Here is a 23,854-nt window from a genome sequence, read left to right on the forward strand (position 1 = left end):
CTGGCATCTAGTAGGCTTTCTTAGCCCCCAATCTGCCCCTCCAGGGGGGGCAAAAAGCCCACTAGTCGCCACGATTACGCTGGCTTTTTTTGTGCGTGGGGGTGATGGCATACCAATGCCCCCACCCCCCCAAAAAATAGCCAGTGTTTCTGCCACCCTTGGGGGCATAATGGGGGAACCCCCCCCCCTGATATCCCCACCCCTGGCAGCAGAAAGCCTACGAAGCATGGAGTTGTTTATAGCAATATGCCTACCTGTGGATTTTTGGGCCTTAGCGGCACATAGTGAAACCTAGCAAACCTGTACATTTTTGAAAACTAGACACCCAGGGGTATCCAGGATGGGGTGACTTAACGGGCTCTCACCTGGTTCTGTTACCCAGAATCCCTTGCAAAACTTAAAAATTTGTCAAAAGAAACTCATTTTCCTCACATTTCTGTGGTGGAAAGTTCTGGAATCAGTGTGGTTCCACAAAATTCCACCCACCCCGCGTTCCCCAAAGTCTTCAGAGAAAAATGGTACCTCACTTGCGTGGGTAGGCCTAGTCCCGCGACAGGCAAGGGCCCAAAACCTATTGAGGCAATATCAAAATTACCTATCACAAACCAACCTGGTTTTGCAAGGGGGGTCTCATGAGTTTTGGGCCCGGGGCTCGGCTGCCATCTTGGGAAACCTTCCATAACCTGGGGGAACTCTGGATGGTAGGACATTTGTGTGAGCCTGGTGATGCCACACTTTCCCACACAAAAATGTGTGAAAAAACTGAGTTTTTCAGCAAAAATGGAGGTTTGCAAGGGATTCTTGGTAAGGAAACGTTGGGGGATCCACGCAAGCCATACCTCCTTGAAAGCCCCAGGGTGTCTAGTTTTCAGAAATGTGTAGGCTTGGTAGGTTTCCCTAGATGGCCGCTATGCACAGGGCCAAAAACCCATGTGACCCCCCCTTGCAAAAGCAGGTGGTTTTGAGATAGGCAATTTTGATGTCCCCTCACTACGTTTGGGGCCCTTGCCTGTCGCGGGTTCTTGCGCCTCCCGCACAAGTGAGGCACCATTTTTATCGGAAGACCTGGGGAAACGCTGGGTGGCAGGAAATTTGTGTGAGCCCGGTGATACAACACTTTCCCACACAAAAATGTGGGAAAAAACAGATTTTTTCAGCTAAAATTGAGGTTTGCAACGAATTCTGGGTGGGGGAACTTTGGGGGTTTCCCTAGGTGCCGGCAGAGCTAGGGTTAAAAAACTACAGCTAGGCACTTTGCAAAAAAAGGGTAATTTTTCACTGCGAAATTGAGGTGTGACCACGTTGCACTTTGCGCCATTTTCTGTCGCAGGCATTAGGCCGACCCACACAAGTGAGGAATCATTTTTCTCGGAAGACTTTGGGGAACAAGGGGTGGAAGGAAATTTGTGGATACATGCAGATTCCAGAACTTTTCACCACAGAAATGTGGGGGAAATGTGTTTTTTGGACAATTCTTTAGGTGTGCAAGGGACTCTGGGTAACATAACCTGGTGGGAGGCAGTCAAGTCACCCCATCCTGGATTCCTCTGGGTGTCTACTTTTCAAAAATGTATAAGTTTGCTAGGTTTCCCTAGGTGCCGGCATAGCTAGGGTACAAAAACTACAGCTAGGCACTTTGCTAAAAAAGGGTCATTTTTCACTGCGAGATTGAGGTGTGACCACGTACAATTTTGTGCCGTTTGCTGTCGCGGGCACTAGGCCGACCCACATAAGTGAGGTACTGTTTTTCTCTTAATACTTTGGGGAACGCAGGGTGAGTAGAAATGTGTGGATCCACACAGATTCCAACACTTTCCACCACAGAAATGTGAGGAAAATGTGGCTTTTATGACAATCTTTTAGGTTTGCAAGGGATTCTGGGTAACAGAACCCGGTGGCAGGCAGTCAAGTCACCCCATCCTGATTCCCCTGGGTATCTAGTTTTAAAAAATGTATAGGTTTGCTAGATTTCCCTAGGTGCCGGCAGAGTTAGGGTTAAAAAACGACAGCTACACACTTCGCAAAAAAAGGGTACATTTTCATTGTGAAAATGTGGTGTGTTCACATTGGGTTTTGAGCCCTTTCCGGTCGTGGACACTCTACCTACCCACACAAGTGAGGTACCATTTTTATTGGGAGACTTAGCGTAATTCAGAATTGTAAAGCAAGTGTTACAACCTATTGAGTGTGATCTATTTCTGCCTTCCAAATGAAAGACATTGTGTAAAAAAGAAGCCATTTTGAAAAATGACCAATAATTCTCATGCTAGTATGAGTATTCCCAATTTTTAAAATATGCAAACATGTACTGTTTCTAAACTCTACAATTTGTATCCATTTCAGAAATACATAGTTGTCTTTCATACCGATTTTTCCATGTACACATTTTCACACAATTTCTATATACCCGGTACATAATAAAAAGCTATTGCAAATTGCTACTCAGTTTTTGACTCTGGGTTCGTCTGGTTCTTGACACAAAAGGCTGTTTTTTCAACTAATTTTAAATTTTTCCAATATTTAACTGTTAGTTTCTATAAAGAAACCTTGATGGATCTACACAAATGACCCCTTTCTTAATTCAGAATTTTGTCTACTTTTTCAAAATGTATAGCTTTTCAAGATCCATTATTGCTTTCATACAAATGTTTACCATTAACTGGAAGGAGGTTGAAAGCACTTAAAAATAGCAAAAATAGGCTATGTCCCAGAAAAATGACAAAACTGTGTAAAACATTTCGGTTTTCTGACAAATGACAGTCATTTTCTAAAAGCTGGGAAAATGGTGATTTTAGCCCTACAAACCCTTTTTTGATAACATTTGCAGGGAAAAACCCAGACGCTTTCATTTATAGCCCGTTTATCCAATTTGTCTGAAAAAACCCAAAATGTTGCTGTATTTTGGCTAATTTCTGGGACCTCGCCTAGGGAATCCACAAACCCTGGGTACCTTTAGAATCCCCATAATGTTGGAAGAAAAGGACCCAAAATTGATGTGGATACCTTATGTGGTCAAAAAGTTACAGGGGCCTAAGCGCGCACTACCCCAAATAGTAAAAAAAAAGGCTTAGCACAGGTGGGGAAAAGGCCTAGCAGCGAAGGGGTTAAGGTATCCTCACAGGTCTTAAACAACAGATGCAGTCCTCTTGCTCCTCTTCTACGAGTTCAGAGAGCTGTTCTGAGGAGAAAGCCTTAGGGTGCCACATTTGTGGCTAGCATCAGCTACTTCATGGAAATGACTCATGGTTCCTCTGTAGCAATGGGGTACATGTTTGTAGAGGCAACCCTGTTCACTTTTTATGGCAGGGCCTGTTGCCTTGCTGTAAATGACCCCACAGTCCACCTCGTTCCCAAAATCTCAAAATTGTGTAACCCTTCCTCCATTGTGCAGAGCCTATTGTAGTGTAGTTCCTATATTCCCAATAGGCTCTGCGCATTGGAATAACATATACTATAGATTTGACGTAGGACTGAGGGCGACTAGGTCTCTATCGTATATATTAAACTTAATTGTGAGTGCCAGCTAGCTCAGAGGTCACTAGAAATGTTCTCGAACAAACAAGAAGGGATTAGTTTCTGACAACCACATAAACATGACAACTTTGTTTCCCAAGAATAGGAAATCAATCTTTAGAGTTGTGGAAACAATAGATAACTATTTTACTCAGTCAATCGTACATGCTTCGTTTCACCAGAGGTGCTGAGAAAATAGAGAGACAGGCATTTTCAATAAAAGGTATTTATTGAACAGTCTTCTTTCTCAAGCATAAGAAATGTACTGCTACAATCGTAATACTGGTTATAAAGTACAGGGCATATAATACGAAAAGTATTATAAAGTAGTACTGTAAAAGCATGATATTGTTTCTAAGCCATAAGTTGCCTTAAAACATTTAAAATACGTACAGTAATAAAATAATGACTAAAAGTACTCAACTGGTGCTTCTAAAATACGCCTACCCTGGGGTACCTAACCTAAGTCTAGTACAAGGGAAGAAGTAAGTGAGGAGTAGCTTAAGTTTTGTCAAAGCGCCGGGACACCCCCTGGGGTAGCCGTGCGCTCTAAAAGTACGGCTTTAACATAACATAACATATTTCTCTGCCAAGGATCTATCCAAGAATTCTCTAAGGGTCTAATCAGCTCCGTACCTTGGTTTTAGAATGAAGGAGGTCTTGTATCTCTCTCCCAGGACTGGATATCCCAGCAACCCGCTAGGGTAGCCTGGAAACACTGGAGCTGGCTTTCTCGGCAGGAGAAAAGACAGCGTCTCTGAGTTCGTCAGCTGGAGGGTCGGCTTCCTTCGGCACTTGCTGCTGCAGGGCGTCGGGCAAGTAGTTAGTCGATCTGCTCCAAACCACTGTGTGTTTGTCTGGGCAAATGTAGGCATATTTATACTTTGAAGGTGCCTAGTTTGACGTATGATTGCACTTAATAACGTCACTCATAGACTCAGTTCTTTGAAATCTCCATGATTTCCTAGATAAATTAGTATTCAGGCGGGGGGAAGTCCCTAGCTGCTGAAGGCGGGTTTTTCTAAGAAATCGTTGTTGATTCTTGGAACTTAGTGGAAGTAGCCATGCCTTATTTGGGCTAGTCCAAGTGTGGTAATGATTTCTATGCCTATATAAGGATCGGGTAATTTATACCTATATAAGGGCATGAATTGGGAAAATTAAACTAGTGTCCTAGATTCATTTATAACACTATGTCCATCCAGAACTGTGTCCAGAGAAATGAACAGCCCCTTCCTCTGTTGTCACTCCATGCCAGTTCTAGGAGAGGCTTCGCAGCTACTTGAGTTGGTGCTCGCCTGTCTGGGAGAACAGAGGGCTGCCTTCCAAAGGTCTCATCTTACTTTTACTTTACAAATTGATGAAGTTACTGTGCCCACCTTAACTTGTTTTTCAGCAAGGTGAAGAAAAACACTTCCACATACTCAGGTTGCTATTCTCTCTATGGGGACAACACCTCATTATGTTTAAGTACTGACTAGAAACCTGCTAGAAAGCTACTGCAAATTAGCCTTCAAGTGTGTCAGGTAGGGAAAAGTAACTTTCTAAAAATTACTTTCCCTCAACATTTATTAAAATCCAACTTCACCATTGAATTGGGTTATTATAGAATATTAAAAATAGTGGTTGAACTATTTTTCTAGCTGGTCTTAAACACAAGATATTGGAATTCATATTTTATTCTATACCCTCGTTTTCTCATAGGATTGCCAAAGCCTTCCACAGTGAAAATAGCTTGTGGTGGGTTGTCACTGCAGGGATACAGTAACATTAAATGTCTGAATGTCTCACTTGTAAATACCATGTCCCTACATTATGGACTGCAGGGCCCACATGGGGGAAACTTAATAATGTTTTATGGAACGGTTGTCAAAATGGTTATTTCAACAGGTTGGGCTGCTTGTTTAAACTCCACCAGTCAGGCTACAATGGTAGGCCTGAAGCCATGTTTCCATATCAAATTAGTGGGCGTCGCAGTAGGTGCTGCACTCCTCAAGTGACATTAAATTTCCATACCATGGTTATCGTTTGTACACCATCCATTCTGGCGTTCTGTAAGAGTTAAAGGTGCCAACCAGGGGTTAGCTGATTTCCACGTCTTTTAGAGGGTGGCAGGACACACACACTGAGCACTGCACAGCAGTGCCTCAGTGTGCAGAGTCAAAAAATAAAATTTACTCATAAGAAATGGGAGCGACCACACAAAGGTGGCATTTGCTTACAAATTGGTAATATTGAGTAGTGTGTGCTTAAGGGCAATGATTTCTTGAGTGTTTTTGGTTGCATGCCTAAGGACTGTGGCACTAGCCCACACCACCATCCCTGATTAGATTTTGGACTCCTATGCCTCACTACTTTGAGAGAATCAAGTGCCACTAAGAGGTACTTGATTCTCAGCAGAGGGCAGTTGCAGTCTTATTACTTGTGAAGGACCCACATCCTTTTCAACTTTCACACTTTCTTACAGTTTTTTTGTAAAACCGAGCAAAATGCCCCTAGAGCTTTCAGGGCCTACCTTAGGAGTGACTACTTTAGGGTGACTTATAAGTATTGTAAGTATTAAAAAGGAAGGTTTAGAACTAGCAAAAGGTTTACTTTGCCTGGTCTAAATGGCATTTTAAAACTGCACTACTATCTGAAGTGGCATGTCTGAGACATGGTTTAAAAGGCTACTTTAGTGGGTGGCACAATGAGTGCTTTTGCCCACTAGTAGCATTTAATTTATAAGACCTTGGTACATGTGGTCCCATATACTATGGACTTGTAAGTAAATTACATGTAGGCCACTTTTAACATGTTTTAGGGAGGGAGCACAAGCACTAGTTAGCAATGGTAAAGTGGACACACTTTAACACTGGTTAGCAGTGGTAAAGCGAACAGGGTTCCAATGCCACCAAAACAAATTCAGAAAACAGGAGGGATGAAAATGAACGAATCTGGTATAGGGCAAATTTCCAGTGTTTAGAAGGGATAACACAAGCACTTTATCACTGGTTAGTAGGGAAAAAGTGCACAGTCCTAAAGGCCCACAAAAACAGGTTCAGCAAAGGGAGACAAAGGAAGGTAAAAATACGCGGTCACCCTATAGAAAGGGCCAATCCTACCCAGTAGATATTAACAAATTATAGTGAATATATAAATATATTTAGAATAACAGAGTACCTGGATGAGGTATTCAGGAGTTGTCCATTAAGAATGAAAACCATGTCTCTCTTGGCCATCCTGGAACAATGAGGATAAAGCAAACACAGGGAGATGATGGACGGAGCCCTGAAACTTTTCAGACACTCACCCCAGTCATAGATCTGGGTTTAAACCATCATCGTTCTCTAGCTCACTTCGCCACCCCAGTTCAGATCAAGCTATGTATGTAATACAGTTTTGATTCTGTTACTCATGGGAACTGTCTAGCCCAAACTGACAAGCCAGGTCTTCCCTGGACCGGAAATAAGCATCCTGGGACTGGTTTCAGGGTAACACCCCTCATCAGCCTGGACAGGGTGGGCGGAATTTTCGTAGTCGCGCTACGCAAAGCTCCATGAGACGGTAAAAAATCTCTGTGAGCAAGAAAAAAATTCCATGAACATGTGGAATTGCTTGTTCCGCCCGTTCGCGATGCTTTTTTCCTGTTCATGAACGCTGTTTGCGTGTTCGGGGAGAAATATCTTGCGAACACGTATTTTGAAAGCGTAAACAAGCAAAGAATTCCAAAAAGCCATGGATCGCTGAATTTTTGGCAATTCAGCGTTCTCCGCGGATCGCAAAATTACCCAAATTCCGCAAATTCCATGAACGGAATTTACCGCCCAAACATACTGGATAGCTTGAATCCAGTGGCAAAGTAAGCAAGGAACCCACATCTGGGCATACCCAGCTGACTTAGGGGGAACACAACGAGATGATGGATGGAGCGCTGAAACCTTTTAGACACTCACAACAGTCACAGATCTGGGCCAAGCCCATCATCGTTCTTTAACTTAAATCCTGGGACTGCTCATATCTGACACGTTGATCCTTTATATTACTGGAGGACTTAGATGTAGTGGTGAAAGAGCATATATTTAACTGACTTTGCACAGTCCATTCCACTTGGGCTATGTTTGTTGCTCTCTGCAGTGTAATGTAGGCATTATATGCTTTCTCCTGCTTAAAAAAAATATATACCTGGGTTGTTTTGGGAGCACTGTTACATTGGGTAATAATATAACCTGTTTTAAATCACATAGCGACAGAACTGCAGTATGAATCATTATATAAAAACCAAGTGATGTTATACTGTTGTATATTTTGAAAAGGTGTATCTAATTCCCATTCATCTGTTGTTTGATGGTTGGAACTGGGATTTCTGCCAGACTGTTGTCTAGTTATGAACAAGCTTGGTTATGATTTGATCGTTTCTCCTCAGCTCACTGCCATATTTCTTCAGTCTTCTCTCACAGTTGTGACCGTCGTGTTTCACTCTCCTTCTGAAAATAATCAATAATCGTGATTAATTCAAGCATTCCATCCATCACTGTTGTGTTTACGTATTGTGTCACCCTAAGTAGGATGAGTTTGCCCAGGCGAGGGTCCCGTGCACACCTTGTCACTGGAACCAACCTCATGAGCCCATAACTAGGGCACAACCGTTCCTAGGTTGCTGGTGCTCCAGTTCAGGGGGGACCTGGCCTGGCAGTTTGGACTGGACTGTTTCCATGAGCAGCAAGGTCAAGATTGATTTGTATATGGCTGGATCCAAACTGTGGTGGCATGGTGGACAACGAATGATGGATTGGCATGTGGCCCAGTGCCATTGTCAGTTGCCGAGATTAATTGAAACATTCCATCCATCACCTTGTTGTTTTTGCATTTACTGCCATAAATTTGCCAGGGATGCCTTTGCCACTGGAACCAAGCTCTACCTGTATGAAGATCCTAACTATGGCCAAATTTATGTTGCTTGTGTTCTGGTTCAGGGATGCACCGAGTCCTAATGCCAACAAAAATGAATTCAGAAAACAGGAGTGGTGAAGGCAATAAAGGTTGGGGGGGTGACCATGCAGAGAGGGCCTGGTCAAACAGACTGTGACCTGTACACAACCCATTAAAGAAAACGTGTGTGTGTGTTTTCTTGTCACAATTAGTCTCTCTAGATGAGTTCAAAGACCTAGCAGAGCGCTAAACCCTCTTTCGTAAACAAATAAAACTTTCAAATTAGCACTAAGAAATAAGGGATGAAGCTTTAAAATGTTTTTTTCTAAAACCCATGTTTAAAATATGAATGGTAACCACGTGGAATAGGAAAAAAAATGCATCCATACATGATATGACCGGAGAAAACAATATGAACATTCCTAACATGGTTTGGAAGTTCCTAGCATCCTAAACCCTATCACTACTTCTAGGAGCTCTGTTAAACCGAAAGCAGAAAATAACAAGCCTTTACATTGAGTTTCTTAAAATGGATCAAACAACATACCATTCCTCAGTAAGAAAAAGCTGTTTATCTACATTCAATCTCTCCCCTTTCCTGGGATTGATAATAAAGCCACTTCTCAGCCTCATTCATAAAGTCAAGTCAAGTCAAGTCAGAGAATTTATATAGCGCACTACATACCCAGAGGGTCTCAAGGCGCTTAGGAAGGGGAGGAGGATTACTTGTCAAATATCCACGTTTTAAGTTGCTTTCTGAATGCTAGGTGGTTCTGGGTAAGGCGAAGGTAAGTGGGGAGTGAGTTCCATGTTTTAGCAGCCAGATAAGAGAAGGATCTGCCTCCCATGGTGGTCTTGTTGATGCGAGGTACGGTGGCGAGGGCTTGGCTGGAAGAACGTAGTTGGCGGGAGGGGGTGTAGAAGGACAGTCGTGAGTTGAGGCATTCTGGTCCGATGTCGTAGAGTGCCTTGTGTGCGTGGGTCAGAAGTCGGAAAGTGATTCTCTTGTTGACGGGTAGCCAGTGGAGGTCTTTCAGGTGACCAGAGATGTGTTCGTTGCGCGGGATGTCTAATATGATCCTGGCTGAGGCGTTTTGGATTCGTTGGAGTTTCTTCTGGAGTTTAGCGGTAGTACCTGCGTAGAGGGTGTTTCCGTAGTCCAGTCGGCTCGTGACCAAAGCATGGGTGACCGTTTTCCTGGTTTCGGTGGGGATCCAGCGAAATGTTTTTTTGAGCATGCGAAGAATGTTGAAGCAGGATGAGGATACGGCGCTGACTTGTCTGTTCATCGAAAGTGAGGAATCCAGGATGACGCCTAGGTTCCGTGCGTGGTCTGTCGGGATGGGTGCTATTCCAAGGGCTTCCGGCCACCAAGAGTCGTCCCATGCAGAGGGGGATGTACCTAGGATGAGGACTTCTGTTTTATCTGAGTTCAGTTTCAGACGGCTGTGTTTCATCCATTCAGCAACTTCTTTCATTCCTTCGTGTAGGTTAGTTTTGGCGGTGCTGGGGTCCTTGGTGAGAGAAAGGATTAGTTGAGTGTCATCCGCGTAAGAGATGATGTTGAGGTTGTGTTGGCGGGCGATGGTCGCGAGGGGGCTCATGTATACGTTGAAGAGGGTGGGGCTGAGTGAAGATCCTTGTGGTACGCCACAGATGACTTCAGAGGCCTCGGACTTGAATGGTGGAAGGCGGACTCTCTGGGTTCTTCCGGTGAGGAACGAGGTGATCCATTCAAGTGCTTTTCCTTGTATTCCGATGTTACTGAGGCGTTGTAAAAGGATGCTGTGGCAGACTGTGTCGAATGCTGCAGAGAGGTCGAGGAGGATGAGGGCGACTGTGTCTCCATTGTCCATTAGAGTTCGAATGTTGTCTGTTGCTGCGATGAGGGCGGTCTCAGTGCTGTGTTTTGCTCGGAAGCCAGATTGTGAGGAGTCGAGGGATTTGTTGGCTTCGAGGAAAGCGGCGAGCTGGTTGTTGACAGCTTTCTCGATTACTTTGGCCGGGAATGGAAGGAGCGATATGGGGCGGTAATTTTTGAGTTCGGTGGGGTCCGCTGTGGGTTTTTTCAGAAGGGCGGTGAGTTCAGCGTGTTTCCAGTCTTCCGGGAAGGTGGCGGAATTGAAGGAGCAGTTGATGACGTCTCGGAGGTGCGGTGCTATGACGGAGTCTGCTTTGTTGAAGATGTGGTGAGGACATGGGTCTGTGGGGGATCCTGAGTGGATGGAGTTCATCAGGCGGATGGTTTCCTCAGTGGAGATTGGCTTCCAGTCGTTAAGGGTGTTCGCGGGGGGGGGAGTGTTCAGCAAATGGTTGGGATGGTTGGTCTCCGGGTTGGTTGTCGAAGCTGTTGTAGATGTCTGCAATCTTGTTGTGGAAGAATGAGGCTAGGGAGTCGCAGAGGGCTTGAGAGGGGGTGATGTCGTTGGAGTTGGCCGAAGGATTGGAAAATTCCTTGACGATGTTGAAAAGTTCCTTGCTGTTGTGGGCGTTGTTGTCAAGTCGATCCTTGAATGCTGTTTTCTTGGCCTTTCTGATTAGTTGGTGGTGAGTGCGGGTGGCGTTTTTGAAGGCGTCCTTGGTGCTAGTGGTTGGGTCTTTTTTCCAGGCCTTTTCAAGGGAGCGGCAGAGTTTCTTGGACTTCTTAAGATCATCGTTGAACCATGAGGCCTTCTTGTTGCCGGGTTTGCTTTGACGTTTTTTCAGTGGTGCTAAGGTGTCGGCGGTGTTGGATAACCATAGGGTGAAGTTGGCGGCGGCTAGGTTTGGGTCCGAGGAGTGGGCTGGGGTGTTTAGAAGGAGCGATGAGGAGATCTGGTCGATGGTGATTTTGTTCCAGTTTCTTTGCAGAGTTGGTTGGGGGTGGTTGTTGGGTTTTGGCTTGTTGTAGGTGAAGTGAACGCAGCTGTGGTCGGTCCAAAGGAGAGCCGAGGTGTGGCTGAAGGAGACGTGGTTGCTGGAGGTGAAGATAGGGTCGAGAGTATGACCTGCTATGTGGGTGGGGGAAGTGACCAGTTGTTTAAGTCCGAGGTTGGCGAGGTTGTCCAAGAGGGTGGTGGTGTTGCGGTCGTTGTCCTTTTCAAGGTGAAAGTTGAGGTCTCCCAGAAGGATGTAATCTTTGGAGGGGAGCGCGTGTGGAGTGATGAAGTCCGTGATGTCTTCACTGAATTTTGCGCGGGGTCCTGGTGGTCTGTAGAGGAGGGTGCCTCTGAGTGTGGTCTTGGGGTCGATGTGGATTTGGAAGTGAAGGTGTTCGGAGTTGGCGAGGTTGGCGTCAGAGCTGGTTGAGATGCGGATTGATTTCTTATGGACGATAGCGATTCCTCCTCCTGTGTGGCCGGTACGGTCTTTGCGAGTGATCTTATAATCTTCAGGGATGGCAATGGTGATGTCTGGGGCGGAGGAAGCGTTCATCCATGTTTCCGTTAGGAAGGCGATGTCTGGAGAGATGGTGTCTAGTAGATTCCATAGGTCAATGGCGTGTCTGTGGACCGAGCGGGTGTTGAGAAGGATGCATTGTAGGTGGTTGGGGTCGGGAATCTGTGGTGTGGTCGTAGCGGAGATGTTGTCGGTGCCGCTGAATTTGCAGGAGTAGCAGGAGAAAGGTCCATGGGTGTGTCCAGGAGCTGCTTGGACGCAGTTGGGGGTGCGACCGGGGTTGTGGGCTAGGAGGGTGGCGGCATCGTAGGTGATGCGGGAGGGCTGGGCAGCGCGAGGGGCAGGGGGTCTGGCGCTGGGCGCGGTCCAGGCGCGGACGGGCGTAGACGGGCTTACCTTTGGCGCACCTTCGGCGCAAATTGGGCGCGGTCGCTGCGTGTGAACGCTGCGCGCGGGAGGAGCTGTCATATATGGATAGTGGAGGGGGAGGGGCGAGGGCGTCTCAGCTGGGAGGCGGGGCGGGCACACGAGGACGACGACAACAACAAACAAAATGGAGGCGGAGGGGGGGAACAGAGCGGAGCGCTGGAGGCCAATGCGCAAATTACGATTAAACAGCAGAATTGATTACAACACAGCGTTAATGAGTCTAAACGGTAACTGGGCACAAGCAGGCAAGATAAAATGCAGCTTTCCAGGCAATGAGCGGAGCGCTGGAGGCTAATGCGCAAATCACGTTAGACACAGCACAATCAGGTAAAATACAGTGTAAAAGAGTTTAAGCGGTAGCTAGGCACAGGCAGGCAAGGTGAAATGCAGCTTTTAAGGCAATGAGCGGAGCGCTGGAGGCTAATGCGCAAATCACGTTAGACACAGCACAATCAGGTAAAATACAGCGTAAAAGAGTTTAAGCGGTAGCTAGGCACAGGCAGGCAAGGTGAAATGCAGCTTTTAAGGCAATGCAGCGCTACGATACCAGGCAAACCGACTACATTCCTTTTACAGGTGACTTTAAGATCCGAAATAATTGGCCTCTTTACGTGGTGCAAAGGTGGACAAAATGTTGAATAGTCAAAAAATGAATATTTAAAACTCCATGTTTACCTGAAACACAGAAAAAATAATTACCTCTAAAATCATTTCTAAAAGTATTTCTTCGGATAGACATGCAGTCTGCTGGAGATGTAGTGGCGTAACATAACCCCTTGCAGCCCTCATGGTGGGTGGATGCCCCCAAGCTCCAGGAGCCCCATCAGCACAGTACCCACACATGAGAACTCCTGATTTAGACTAAAGGGGAGGGCCTCCATGTACCTTGCAGGTGTGCCCCCTCAAGTTTCCTTACGTCACTCTGGAGATGCCAGCTCGTATATGCTCCCCTCAGTTCTTTGCTAGTGATCATGAGTTCGCTGGTTTGTCTTTGTGCTCCAGTCACTCTATGAGACTACTGTTGTGAGTAGTGACTGTATAAAGTGTTCTGCATGTCCTAGCACTTGGTGTTCAGCCTACGTGACTACACTTCAGCATCCTGACAGTCATTTCACTTACATATTAATTTATTACATATTAGCCTTTTCATACATAAGATACGTTAACACATAACATATATTTAGTACACATTTTAAGGACTTTTTTTTAGAATTTTGTAAATTTGAATGTAATACCTTGAAAAAAGAAGAGGTGCGCAAACTGGCTTCAAAAATAAAACCCACTGCCGCAAAAGAACCGGGCAGATACGTAAAACGCAATAATATCTCCTTGACCAGTGTCTAACCTGCACAGACTTCATGTATGGTGGATCGCCCACTTTCTCCTGTGTATGTATGTTTTGGACCTCCCCACTTTGTCCTATGTTTTTTTCAAATAATTAGATGCACAGCCTAAATGTGTTCAGTAGCCCCAAATCAATCCTCGTGGTGCTACACCTCCTTTTCCAGAGCAAGTTGTTCCCTCTCCCCCCACTATATCTGCATGTTACTGCTAGCAGTAGTCATTTCCCCCTTTGCAGTAGGAGAAACATTGAGATTTGTGTTACAGATCTATAGTTAAGTTGTGTATAGTACTTAAGACTTTGCCACTATTGATACCAAATTACTTTTTGATGTGGCTTTTTCTACCTTTGGGATAGTAACTTGTTACTGAATTTTAATTTTTCAGATTGAATGTAAAGTGAAGCTGGTAGAACAGCTACAGTGTGATCTGGATCTCACCAAGCAATCTAATTCTACTGATCTAGAACGGTGGAATCAGAAGGCATTGCTCCTACAAAATGAACTTGACTCTGCAAACATGGAGCTTCAGGAGAATCTCATCAAGATGCAAGAATACAAAAAAGATATTGCAAAACTAAGGAATGACTTTGAAAAATCTGAATCTCTTTACCAAGAAGCATTAAGTAAGGTATGTAGATAAGATAAATAAACATGATACAAGATTATACAGGGAACACTCAAAGCATTCAAAGCAGTGAATATTAATTGGAAAATCAAGAATGATATGCCCAAAATAAATGCCAAATTAATTAAAAATATTGAAATTTGCAGATGGAACTGATTAACCGACTGCATAGCTAAATCGGAGTGTAGTCCTTCTTACCTCCTTTCACCATTTCAGAATGTAATTATGCGGTAAGCTGCAGGTAAACTGTGCTTACACCTTCTACAATGGGTATGAATTAGAGTATCTCATGTATGATGTACAGTTAGATTTATTTACTTTTTGTTACATGTCATCCCTCCTAGGATTTGTAGTCATTGAAATACCCTGAACACTCTGTCCTGTCCAACAAAGATTTTGTTCTGGTAGTGGAAATGTATATTGTAGTACAAAACTCAACACTTTCAAAGGATAAGACCAATTTATGCAATAAACTGGGAGCAATGCCTCTCAGTATTTTTAGTCCGGGAAGGGAAGGTTGGGTCTTAAACTACCATATGAGATCAGGCTTTATCTGGAAGCGACCAGGTGGGTCAGCGGATGGCACCCTTTTTTCTATATCAAAGACACAACAGACAGTGAGCTGTATCAGAAATGGGTTTATTCATTTGGGAGATGATACCCTTCCCAACAAAATAAACCCACCCTGGTTCCGTCAAAACACAGTTCTGTGAGAAGCACTTGTGAGTTCTGGGTAGTTATGGCTTAAGAAGCAGGTAATTCCTAGAGAAGTGCGTATTAAGTGTAAGCAGTAGCAACAATTTTAAAGTAAGGTACACAACACAATTTATTCACACACTAATTTAGCAAAAATGCACAAAGATTGTCAAAAAAGGTTAGGGGTATACAGAGACATTAAGTTTTAAAGTTGTAGAGCAAAAAGAGCTAACTAGAAGTAAAGCACTAATTAAAAGTCACTGTGCATGATTGACAAAGACCAAGGTGCAACTTCAAGCTGACAATGATAGAGAAGATCGTCCCAGTCAAAGGTTTTATTTTCAGACTTTGACCCTGATTACAAATCCGGTCGAATGAAATTGATAATTGCTTGCATGACCTGACCCAATTTATCTGGTTGGAAATATCGCATGAGACTTGTGCTGCAGCAGCAACTTTTTTTATAACGAGGAAACCATGCATTGCTTCCCCTGCTAAGTTAAAAACTCACCGTTCCCGCCCCTAATATCCCCACCCCTCTGTCACCATCTGCCACACTCACTGGCCTCACATACATTTAGCAATTGCTCAGAGCAGGTATGTATGTGGTAAAACTGTATGAAATAGTGGATTCTGTGTAGTTTTACATTAGAAATACATCGGCCCCACACGGTATTTCTTCATTCCACAGGAATGTACTTGTAATTGCACAGTATTGGGTGATTTTTCCATGTAGAAACAGTGACATCCTATGCACATTTACCATGCAGAAAGTCACCTTATTACCTTGCAACTTGTAATTAGGGTTGTAGTCTCCCAATAAAGGAAATGTTCTTCTGACCAGTTCTGCTGCAGCCCGTAGCTCCTCAGCAAAGTTTTCAATGTATCAGGCAAATTCTTCTATAGGGTCTAGTCCTCTTTAGTCAGCCTCACCCTTTTGGAGACAGGAGTTCTTCTGATTTTTGTATCCTTAAAGCAGGTAATATGGAGACCATTGGAAAGAAATGTGAGTCCTTGAGTATCAGCAGATTTTAAAAGTCCATGAGTCCTTGTGTGTCCTTTTCTTATAGTGGGAGTCAGGAGCCTTCTTCCAGCAGGGCTTCCTTCTTCAGATGTAGTCTTCTCAGATCCAGGAACAGTCAGAGGTGGTGGTGCCAGATGTATTCTGTGGAGTAGCCAGTCATTGGTTCTAATTATTTTTGCACAGATCTCCCACCTCCTTTGCTGCACTTCCACTTTTCCCTACTGTAAAATTACACAGCGGTCCCTGTGTCAGGAATGCAAAACCAAGCTGTCACCAGGCAGGCCTGTCTTATGCTCATAACTACTTCCCTGTTCAGATATACTTCCACCTGATATGGTAAAAACTGTTTTCTGTCCTATTGTCACAGAGGGTCGTGCGAATTAATAGGAGAAGCTCTATATTGGGCTGGAAAAGTCCCTTACAAAGTAGTAGATGTGCTCCTTTGCCCTGAGTTCCCCTATTGTAATGATATCTTAAGCCCTGATGCTGATTTTTGTTGTCATGGGTGAATATGGATCATGTGTGTGCACCACAACACAAGCCTATCATACGAATTGCAATCTTTTTGGATTGGGAAGGGCGCCCAAACCACTACCCTCATAGTTGTACAGGCCTTCTGCCTTTACCAGGAGCTAACAGCACAAGGGCAGTGGTGGCGGCATACCGTGTGTTGCTCAGTAGGAGAGAACAGACTTTTTTTGCCTGCATCACTGGGGTGAAGTCTACAGTCTCACTCATTTAAAGTGTGGCTGCTGTGTGCTAACCTCACCCTAGCCTGCATTGGTTAGGTGTGCAGTGCTATGCAGCATTTGTGTGTTCTACATGTGCTGGGTGTGTTTGTGACTGTGAAAGCTGCTGCACCCGGTGCCACTCCTGAACTCCTGTTCTGCATGGACTCACCAAGACTGATGAGCACCCCATCCCCAGAGCTCATTTTTCAGCTGGGAGCTGCCGGGTACCTCTGTATGTTTGATCTAACGTCTGGGTACTGGCAGATTGCCTTGACTGAGGGGGCAAGAGAAAGGTTTGCGTTTTCATCGCCAGAAGGGCAGTACCAGTTCCTTGTCAGGCCCTTTGGGTTGAAGAACGTCCCTGCCACATTCCAGAAACTGGTCAAACAGGTACTGTCTAGGCTGGAGACATTCAGCACCGCCCACCTGGATGACATTGCTGTGTTCAGCTCCAGCTGGGAGGAACACCTCTGTGAAGTGTTGAAGGCTCTACAGAAGGCAGGTCTCACTATCAAGGCCAGTAAGGGCCAGATAGGATAGGGATCTATGGTGTACTTAGGGCACCAGGTAGGAAGCGGTCAGGTGGCGCCCCTACAGCCTAAAATTAACACCATTCTGGCTTGGGAGCCTCACAAGACCCAGACAGAGGTAAGAGCCTTTTAGGACTCACCAGGTACTACAGACAGTTTGTCATGGGATATGGCATCATTGTTGCCCCCTTGACAGAGCTGACTTCAAGGAAGCAGCCAAGGAAAGTGATCTGAGCCGATGCCTGTCAGACTGCTTTTAATGCCCTGAAATCTGCCATGTGCATGGCGCCCGTGCTCAAGGCACCCAACTTCTACTAATAATTTGTTGTGCAAACAGATGCTTCAGGGCATGGTGTGGGAGCAGTATGCTCACAATTGAATGGCGAGGGCTAGGACCAACCCATATCTTTCGTTAGTAGAAGGCTACTTCCCAGGGAACAGAGATGGAGTGCAATTGAAAGTGAAGTTTTTGCTTTGGTCTGGGCGCTGAAGAAAGACCCTACCTGCTTTGGGACTCGCTTCTCTGTACAGAAGTACCACAGGCCCCTCAGATGGTTGATGGAAATGAGGGGTGAGAACCAACAACTGTTGAGGGTGTCCATCTCCCTACAGGGAATGGACTTTATGGTGAAACATATCCCTGGTACAGAACATGCCAATGCTGATGGTCTGTCCAGATTCTTCTGCCTTAATGATGAGAAATCCCAGGAGTGTAGGTAGTTCTCCCCATCTCCCAGCTGGAGGGAACATTTGTTAGACTTGGCATCTTTTGAGTGGTTTCCCCTGACATTTTGCTTCTAACTCCTGTATTTTGTATGCTATGCTGAATTTCCTTTTTGCGGGCTTAGAAGCTTTGGGCACTTTGCCACTGCTTATCAGTGTCAAAGTGCAAGTGTTCCCTGTGTAAATTGTTGTTACAATTGGTTCTCCCTGATTGGCATATTTGATTTACTGGTAAGTCCCTAGTAAAGTGCACTGAAGTGTGCCAGGGCCTGTAAATCAAATGCTACTAGTGGGCCTGCCCACTGATTGTGCCGCCCACATGAGTAGACCTGAAAAAGGTATCTCAGATCTGTCACTGCAGTTTGTTTTTTTGCCACGTCGACCTGGCAAGTGCACCCACTTGCCAGGCCCTAACCTTCCCGGTTCTTACATGTAAGGCACCCCTATGGTAGGCTCAAGGTACCCCCTGCTCTTGGTGCAGTGTATGTGAAAGGTAGGACATGGACTGGTGTGTGTGACATGTCCTGATAGTGAAATACTGCCAATTTTGTTTTTCACTATTGAAAGGCTATCTTGCCCCATAGGATAGAATGGGAAATGCTTTTTAACATCTTACAAGTATAGCTTCCCAATGGGACAAGATAGGGAAATATAGTTTAGGTTCTCTGAACTCATAATTTAATAACACATCTTTTAGTAAAGTTGTTTTTTAAATTGTGTGTTTGAAAATGCCACATTTAGAAAGTCGGCATTTTCTTATTTAACCATTTTGTGTGCCTCTGCTTGTTTGTGTATTGACTGTCTGGGTTTGGAGTGACAGGGGCTGGGGATGTGCATTCACTGTGGACTGCCACTAAGGGGGGGAGAGGTGGGGGGTTGAGGTGTGCCTGGCTCTTCCTGGGTGACTCAGAGCTGAGCTGAATAGACCATGGCTGAATTTAGAGTAGTGGGAGGAAATTTTCTTGCACCTGTATAGGGCCTGTCTCCCTTGCACAATGATGTCTCCACCCCCTGTGGTCATACTACACCAGTAAGTACAGAACTGGTTTGGACTGGGCTCAGAGACCCTTGCACAAAGAGAACAAAGACATTTTGTGGTATAAGTATTAGACCTAAAATCCCTGATCTTTAGACTACTTCTGGAATCAAGAGGAACCTTTGCCAAGGAGAAACTGGAGAAGGAGTACTTCCCCTTTGCTGTGTGCTGTCTGAGGTTGGCCTGTAGCTGTTTCTGCCAAGGAAAGGACAAGGACTTTGCTGTGTGCTGTGTCCCCCAGCTTGAGGAAGATCTCCAAGGGCTTGAGTAGATTTTGCCTCCTGTTCTGAAGTCTCAGGGACACAAAGACTTCACCCCCAGCTCCCCTGAACTTCCTTGCTGGGAGTTCTGATCTGCCAAGAGGTGTTTGTGACTGTGTTGGTGCTCTGGACATTGTTCCTGCTGTTGGGAGCTGGAAAAGCAATGCAACTACAAGAAAATGAATGCATTGCTCTTCTTGCAGTTCTTTTTCCAACACAGCACCACTGTGCGAGAAGAATCCCCTCCCATCGCCGCTGCGCTACCAAAACTGACGCAGTGCCTGTTGCTGCTGCAAGAATCAATGCACCAAGGGATCTTGGCTGAAGGTACCGATGCAGCGCTGCTTGACTCCACTGCATCGATTGACGACGCATCCCTGATTTCCAAGCATTGTACCTGTGTAGCAAGTTTTCCTTTACAGACCGGATTTGGCGCATCACTTCTCCTGCGTGTAGCAGAACTGGTTGCATCGCCTCCCCATGGTCTTAGAAACTGGTGCATCTCTTTGTTTGACGCTTTCAATCTCTGCGGCTGTTTGGCCTTGGGAATTTTGTCACCACTACAGGTACTTGGAGAGAAATCATACATCCATAGTTTTTGATGGGCCAAGTTGTTTGAAACCTTTTTAACCCCTTCCATGCTCATGACGAGCTCAGCTCGTCATGAGGCACAGTGGAGCTGTGCTTATGACGAGCTGAGCTCGTCATGAACAATGGGGATCGATGAGGATCAGCACAGGAGGGGAAAACCATTAGCAGCCAAGGTGTTAAAGTCATATACTTATTACATGTATGTTGGATATTTGTCATGTTGGTCTTTTTGAGTTTAGCTAAAGATACTTTTTCTAAACTGGTGTGGTGTCCATTTGTGGTGTTATCACTGTATTATTGTGTGTTTTGATTACAAATACTTTACACATTGCCTTTGGGATAAGTCTGTCTGCTCATGCCAAGCTACCCAGGGGGTGACCAGGGGTTATCTAAAGTTTGTATTCTCCTTACCCTCACTAGAAGCAAGGGTCCCTATTTGGACAAAGTTACATACCTCTACCAACTAGAGACCCCCATTTCAAACACTATGATAAAGCATAAGCACTGACAAAGGCAACGTTAAGAACAAACCACTATAAGTAATACACTTAAGAGCTGCTCTATTCCATTCTCCTCTCTGTCCTCCATAAAATATATGTTTCACAGTGAAACAGGGATCTCCGCCTGAGGGCCTGTTCTCACTGAAGGCTTATTTTCTTTGGTACTTTTTATTACCCTTTTATCAGAAAACAAGTCAGTAAGAGATCTATTTCCTCCTAAGACTTTGCACAGGAAACGCCATTGTACTAATATAAGTGAAATCAAACAAGGGATCTTTGCTAGTCTGAGTTAAGTTTTTTGTAGAGAGTGGTTCCTCACAACATCAATATGGTAAACAAGTAATTTTTTATTTTATTCCTGCATTCGTTGAAGCATCTAAGTGTGTCCATTCCAGTTCCAGTATGCTTTGTAGTCGGTCTTGTCTTTTCTGTACCTACCTCTGTCAGTTTAGTTTTCTCATATTTAGGGTTGTTGAATGTCCTGACTGATCTTCAAAACTTAAGCAGGTTTGCAATTTCTTGGGAGTTCTACTGACTTTGTGTAAACTATCTAAAAATGTTTGAACTCATCTACTGGCTGCAGGCTATTTTAGGTCCCCAACAGTTCCATCGATACTGGTATAAAATCCTTCCACTCACTCAAGGTTAAATCATCTCATCAAACCAAAAAGCCGTTTGCTGGTTTATGAAGGTTTATTCCATCAATCTATGCGAAACTAGCTGTTCGTGGAACTGTCAGATAAGTTGGAGGATATATTTATGCACAGGATTAAGCTATCATATGAAAATATCGATAATGTTTTTCATATTTAAACATTAATTTCTAGGAAGTACATTATGCACATTAAGGTGCATTAAGCACTTTATATAATGTGTTTTTTTTTTGTTTGGCAGCTACCATTTTCAATAAGTTGCAGCAAATGCCTTAATTGTTTTCATAACTCAAAATGGTTCTGTACATAGTTTCTTTTCAGCACTAATGCACAAAGGCACACATGTGATCATGTAATGTTGATGGCACCTTTGAAAATGTTTCTAAATATAGTAATGTGACAGTTTTAGAGGATTATCAACATAATATGATTGATATTGTTCTGTAGACAGACTTTTCAGTTCTTACATTTAAACCAGTTATTCTTGCGTTCCATGAATACTGAATCGATATGTATAAATTTGCTTTTCACTCTCAAATAGTGATTGAGAACGTTTGTCTAGAATGTGGAATTAAAATAAGTAAATTAGCAGTCTGATAGTTTGTAAGTATTGTCACATAGGCTTATGTCTAAATAATGATAGATTTCCGACTTTCGTGTAGTTGTTGCAGTCATTTTTTCATTTCATATGTCTTTATTTCGAATATTTCATCATAAAAGACACTTCCATAATAAAATAAATCATAAAAACACATCAATTAAAAAAAATAAGAACATAAAAATAAGTTGTATATGCACTTTATAGCATATTATACTAACATGAAAAAATGAAATTTCTACTCAAATATATCAATACAATCAAGTCGGGGGCTACATAAAACCAATCCATTGCTTACTGTTTAGCCCTGATGATCCACACCCATCCTAAGAATTTTGCTACAGCGATTACAAGAGGTTCACTCGTGTCGGTCCTAATGATCCTTAAAGCCTCAAACCCTACCCTTGTACCCATGTTACAGCAAATAGGTTTAAGCCATTTTGCCCAAGGAGCTGCATACGCCGGACATTCAAAAATATGTGGCCGATAGACTCCTTACGGTCAATGCACCAACGACAGAATTCAGCCTCCTGGCCCTTCCATTTTTTTGTAAACGTTCTAATTGGGAGAGAGCCAACCCTTAACTGGTGGTATAGTTTCCTATCGCTGGATCTGGTGATGGTATCCCAATAGTCTTCTAGAGATGGATCGATGTTATGCTCCAGAAACAAACCGGACAAGGAGGTGGCTGATAGTTGTCCAATATTGTTTCTGGCGGACTGTTGACCAATATAGGCTTTTAAATGTTTTTTTTTATGGGAAAGGATTGTTGGCGGGATCAGTCCACAGATTACCCAAACCCATGGTCTCTAAGAGCAGTATAACTTTTTTGAACCATAGAATGTTACCCGAACCCATGACAGATCTGACATCCATGATTGCGTTTGCAAATAGGGCCAGTTCGGGGGTGGTCCAGATCCTCCTCCATAAGACCACTGGCTTAAAGCGAGCAATGTCATCTATTGAGTGGCAGTCCAGATCCATTAATAGCGGCTTCATGGGACTAGAGCGGGGAAGGCCTGTTATGTTCCGTAAGAATTTGTTATGAACTTTGACAAGCGGGAAGAGGTCTGCAAAACCCCAGAGGTCCACACCATACAGGATCGCTGAACCTATCCTGGAATTATAGATCTTAAGATCTGGGCCTATCCTTTTGGTCTGAGACGATCTCTGTTCTTTGACCAGGCACTCTGAGAGCTGGGCAAACTTGAGGGATAGAGTATCAATCTGGGGCTTCCAACTTAGTTTACTCTCTAGAACAATCCCCAGATAGGTCATGACATTAGTCTGCTCTAACTTTATATTGTTCATCATGCCATGGCCAATCAATGGTCTACTTTTTGTAAGGATCATGAATTTAGTTTTGGTTACATTGACCTGCAGATCGTGATCATGGCAAAATTCCTCAGATTTGTCCAGCGCCGCCTGCAGGCCCACCTGTGTCTGCGATAATAGAAGGGTGTCATCTGCAAACATAAGTAGCGGAAACTTGGTGCCACCCAAAGAGTCTGTCGGAAAGGCTGAGTAATACTGCACAACCCTGTTGATGAATAACAAAAACAGGGTTGGCGCTAGAACGCACCCTTGCCTGACATCCCGGGACACTGCAAATCTATTGGTAACCTGCCCTTGCTTACCCCAATGGACTTGAGCAAAATTTGCCTCATGCAACTTAATTACAACATTCAGAAGCTCTTGGGTCATCCCCATTTTTCTTAAGGCCCCCCACAATTTATCCCTGGGTACTAGGTCAAATGCTCAACAAAAGTGGCATAGATAGTGCCACCTCCCAAACTGACTACTTTCCAGTAAATAAATAGGAACCTGAAGACCTGCTCGATAGTGCTTATGCAAGCTTGAACCCAGCCTGTAGGGACGACAATATATCCTCGAGCTCAATCCAGCTCTGAATTCTTGCCAGGACCATCCTGGCAACAGTTTTCTGTATGGAGTCAATCAAGCTGATCTGTCGATAGTTCTCTGGAATGGAGCGATCCCCCTTCTTGTGTATTGGCAGGATCTCGGCTCCTCGCCATGAATCCGGGATGCCTGCCCCCTTGGCAATTGCATTTCCCAGGAATGCAATGTAGGGGACCCAATTTGTTAGATCATGCTTGAAGAGATCTGCTGGGATACAATCCATTCCCGGAGCTTTTCCACAGGGAATCTTTTTCAGGGCTTCCTCAACTTCTCTACAGTCAAATGTTATGGCTTTTGTGGTGGACATAGGACAGGGGTCATAGGGGAGGTTATCATTGTTCAAGTCCAGCCCAGAGAACTGAGACTCAAAATGCTCAACCCAGACCTCGATGG

At 44.4% G+C, this 23,854-nt stretch overlaps 1 protein-coding gene across 1 annotated transcript in view; it reads left to right on the forward strand.

The window, feature by feature from the left end:
• The window catches only part of LOC147724345 (uncharacterized), a 2,209,372-nt gene that overhangs the window by 817,118 nt on the left and 1,368,400 nt on the right, over positions 1–23,854 (forward strand). Inside the window, exon 16 of the mRNA XM_086966996.1 lies at positions 13,960–14,202. Coding sequence (XP_086823122.1) covers positions 13,960–14,202 — 243 coding nt within the window. The remainder of the gene's footprint in view (positions 1–13,959; positions 14,203–23,854) is intronic.

Source organism: Lissotriton vulgaris, chromosome 4_1 (genome assembly GCF_964263255.1).
Source record: "Lissotriton vulgaris chromosome 4_1, aLisVul1.2, whole genome shotgun sequence".
In the NCBI taxonomy this organism is placed as follows: domain Eukaryota; kingdom Metazoa; phylum Chordata; class Amphibia; order Caudata; family Salamandridae; genus Lissotriton; species Lissotriton vulgaris.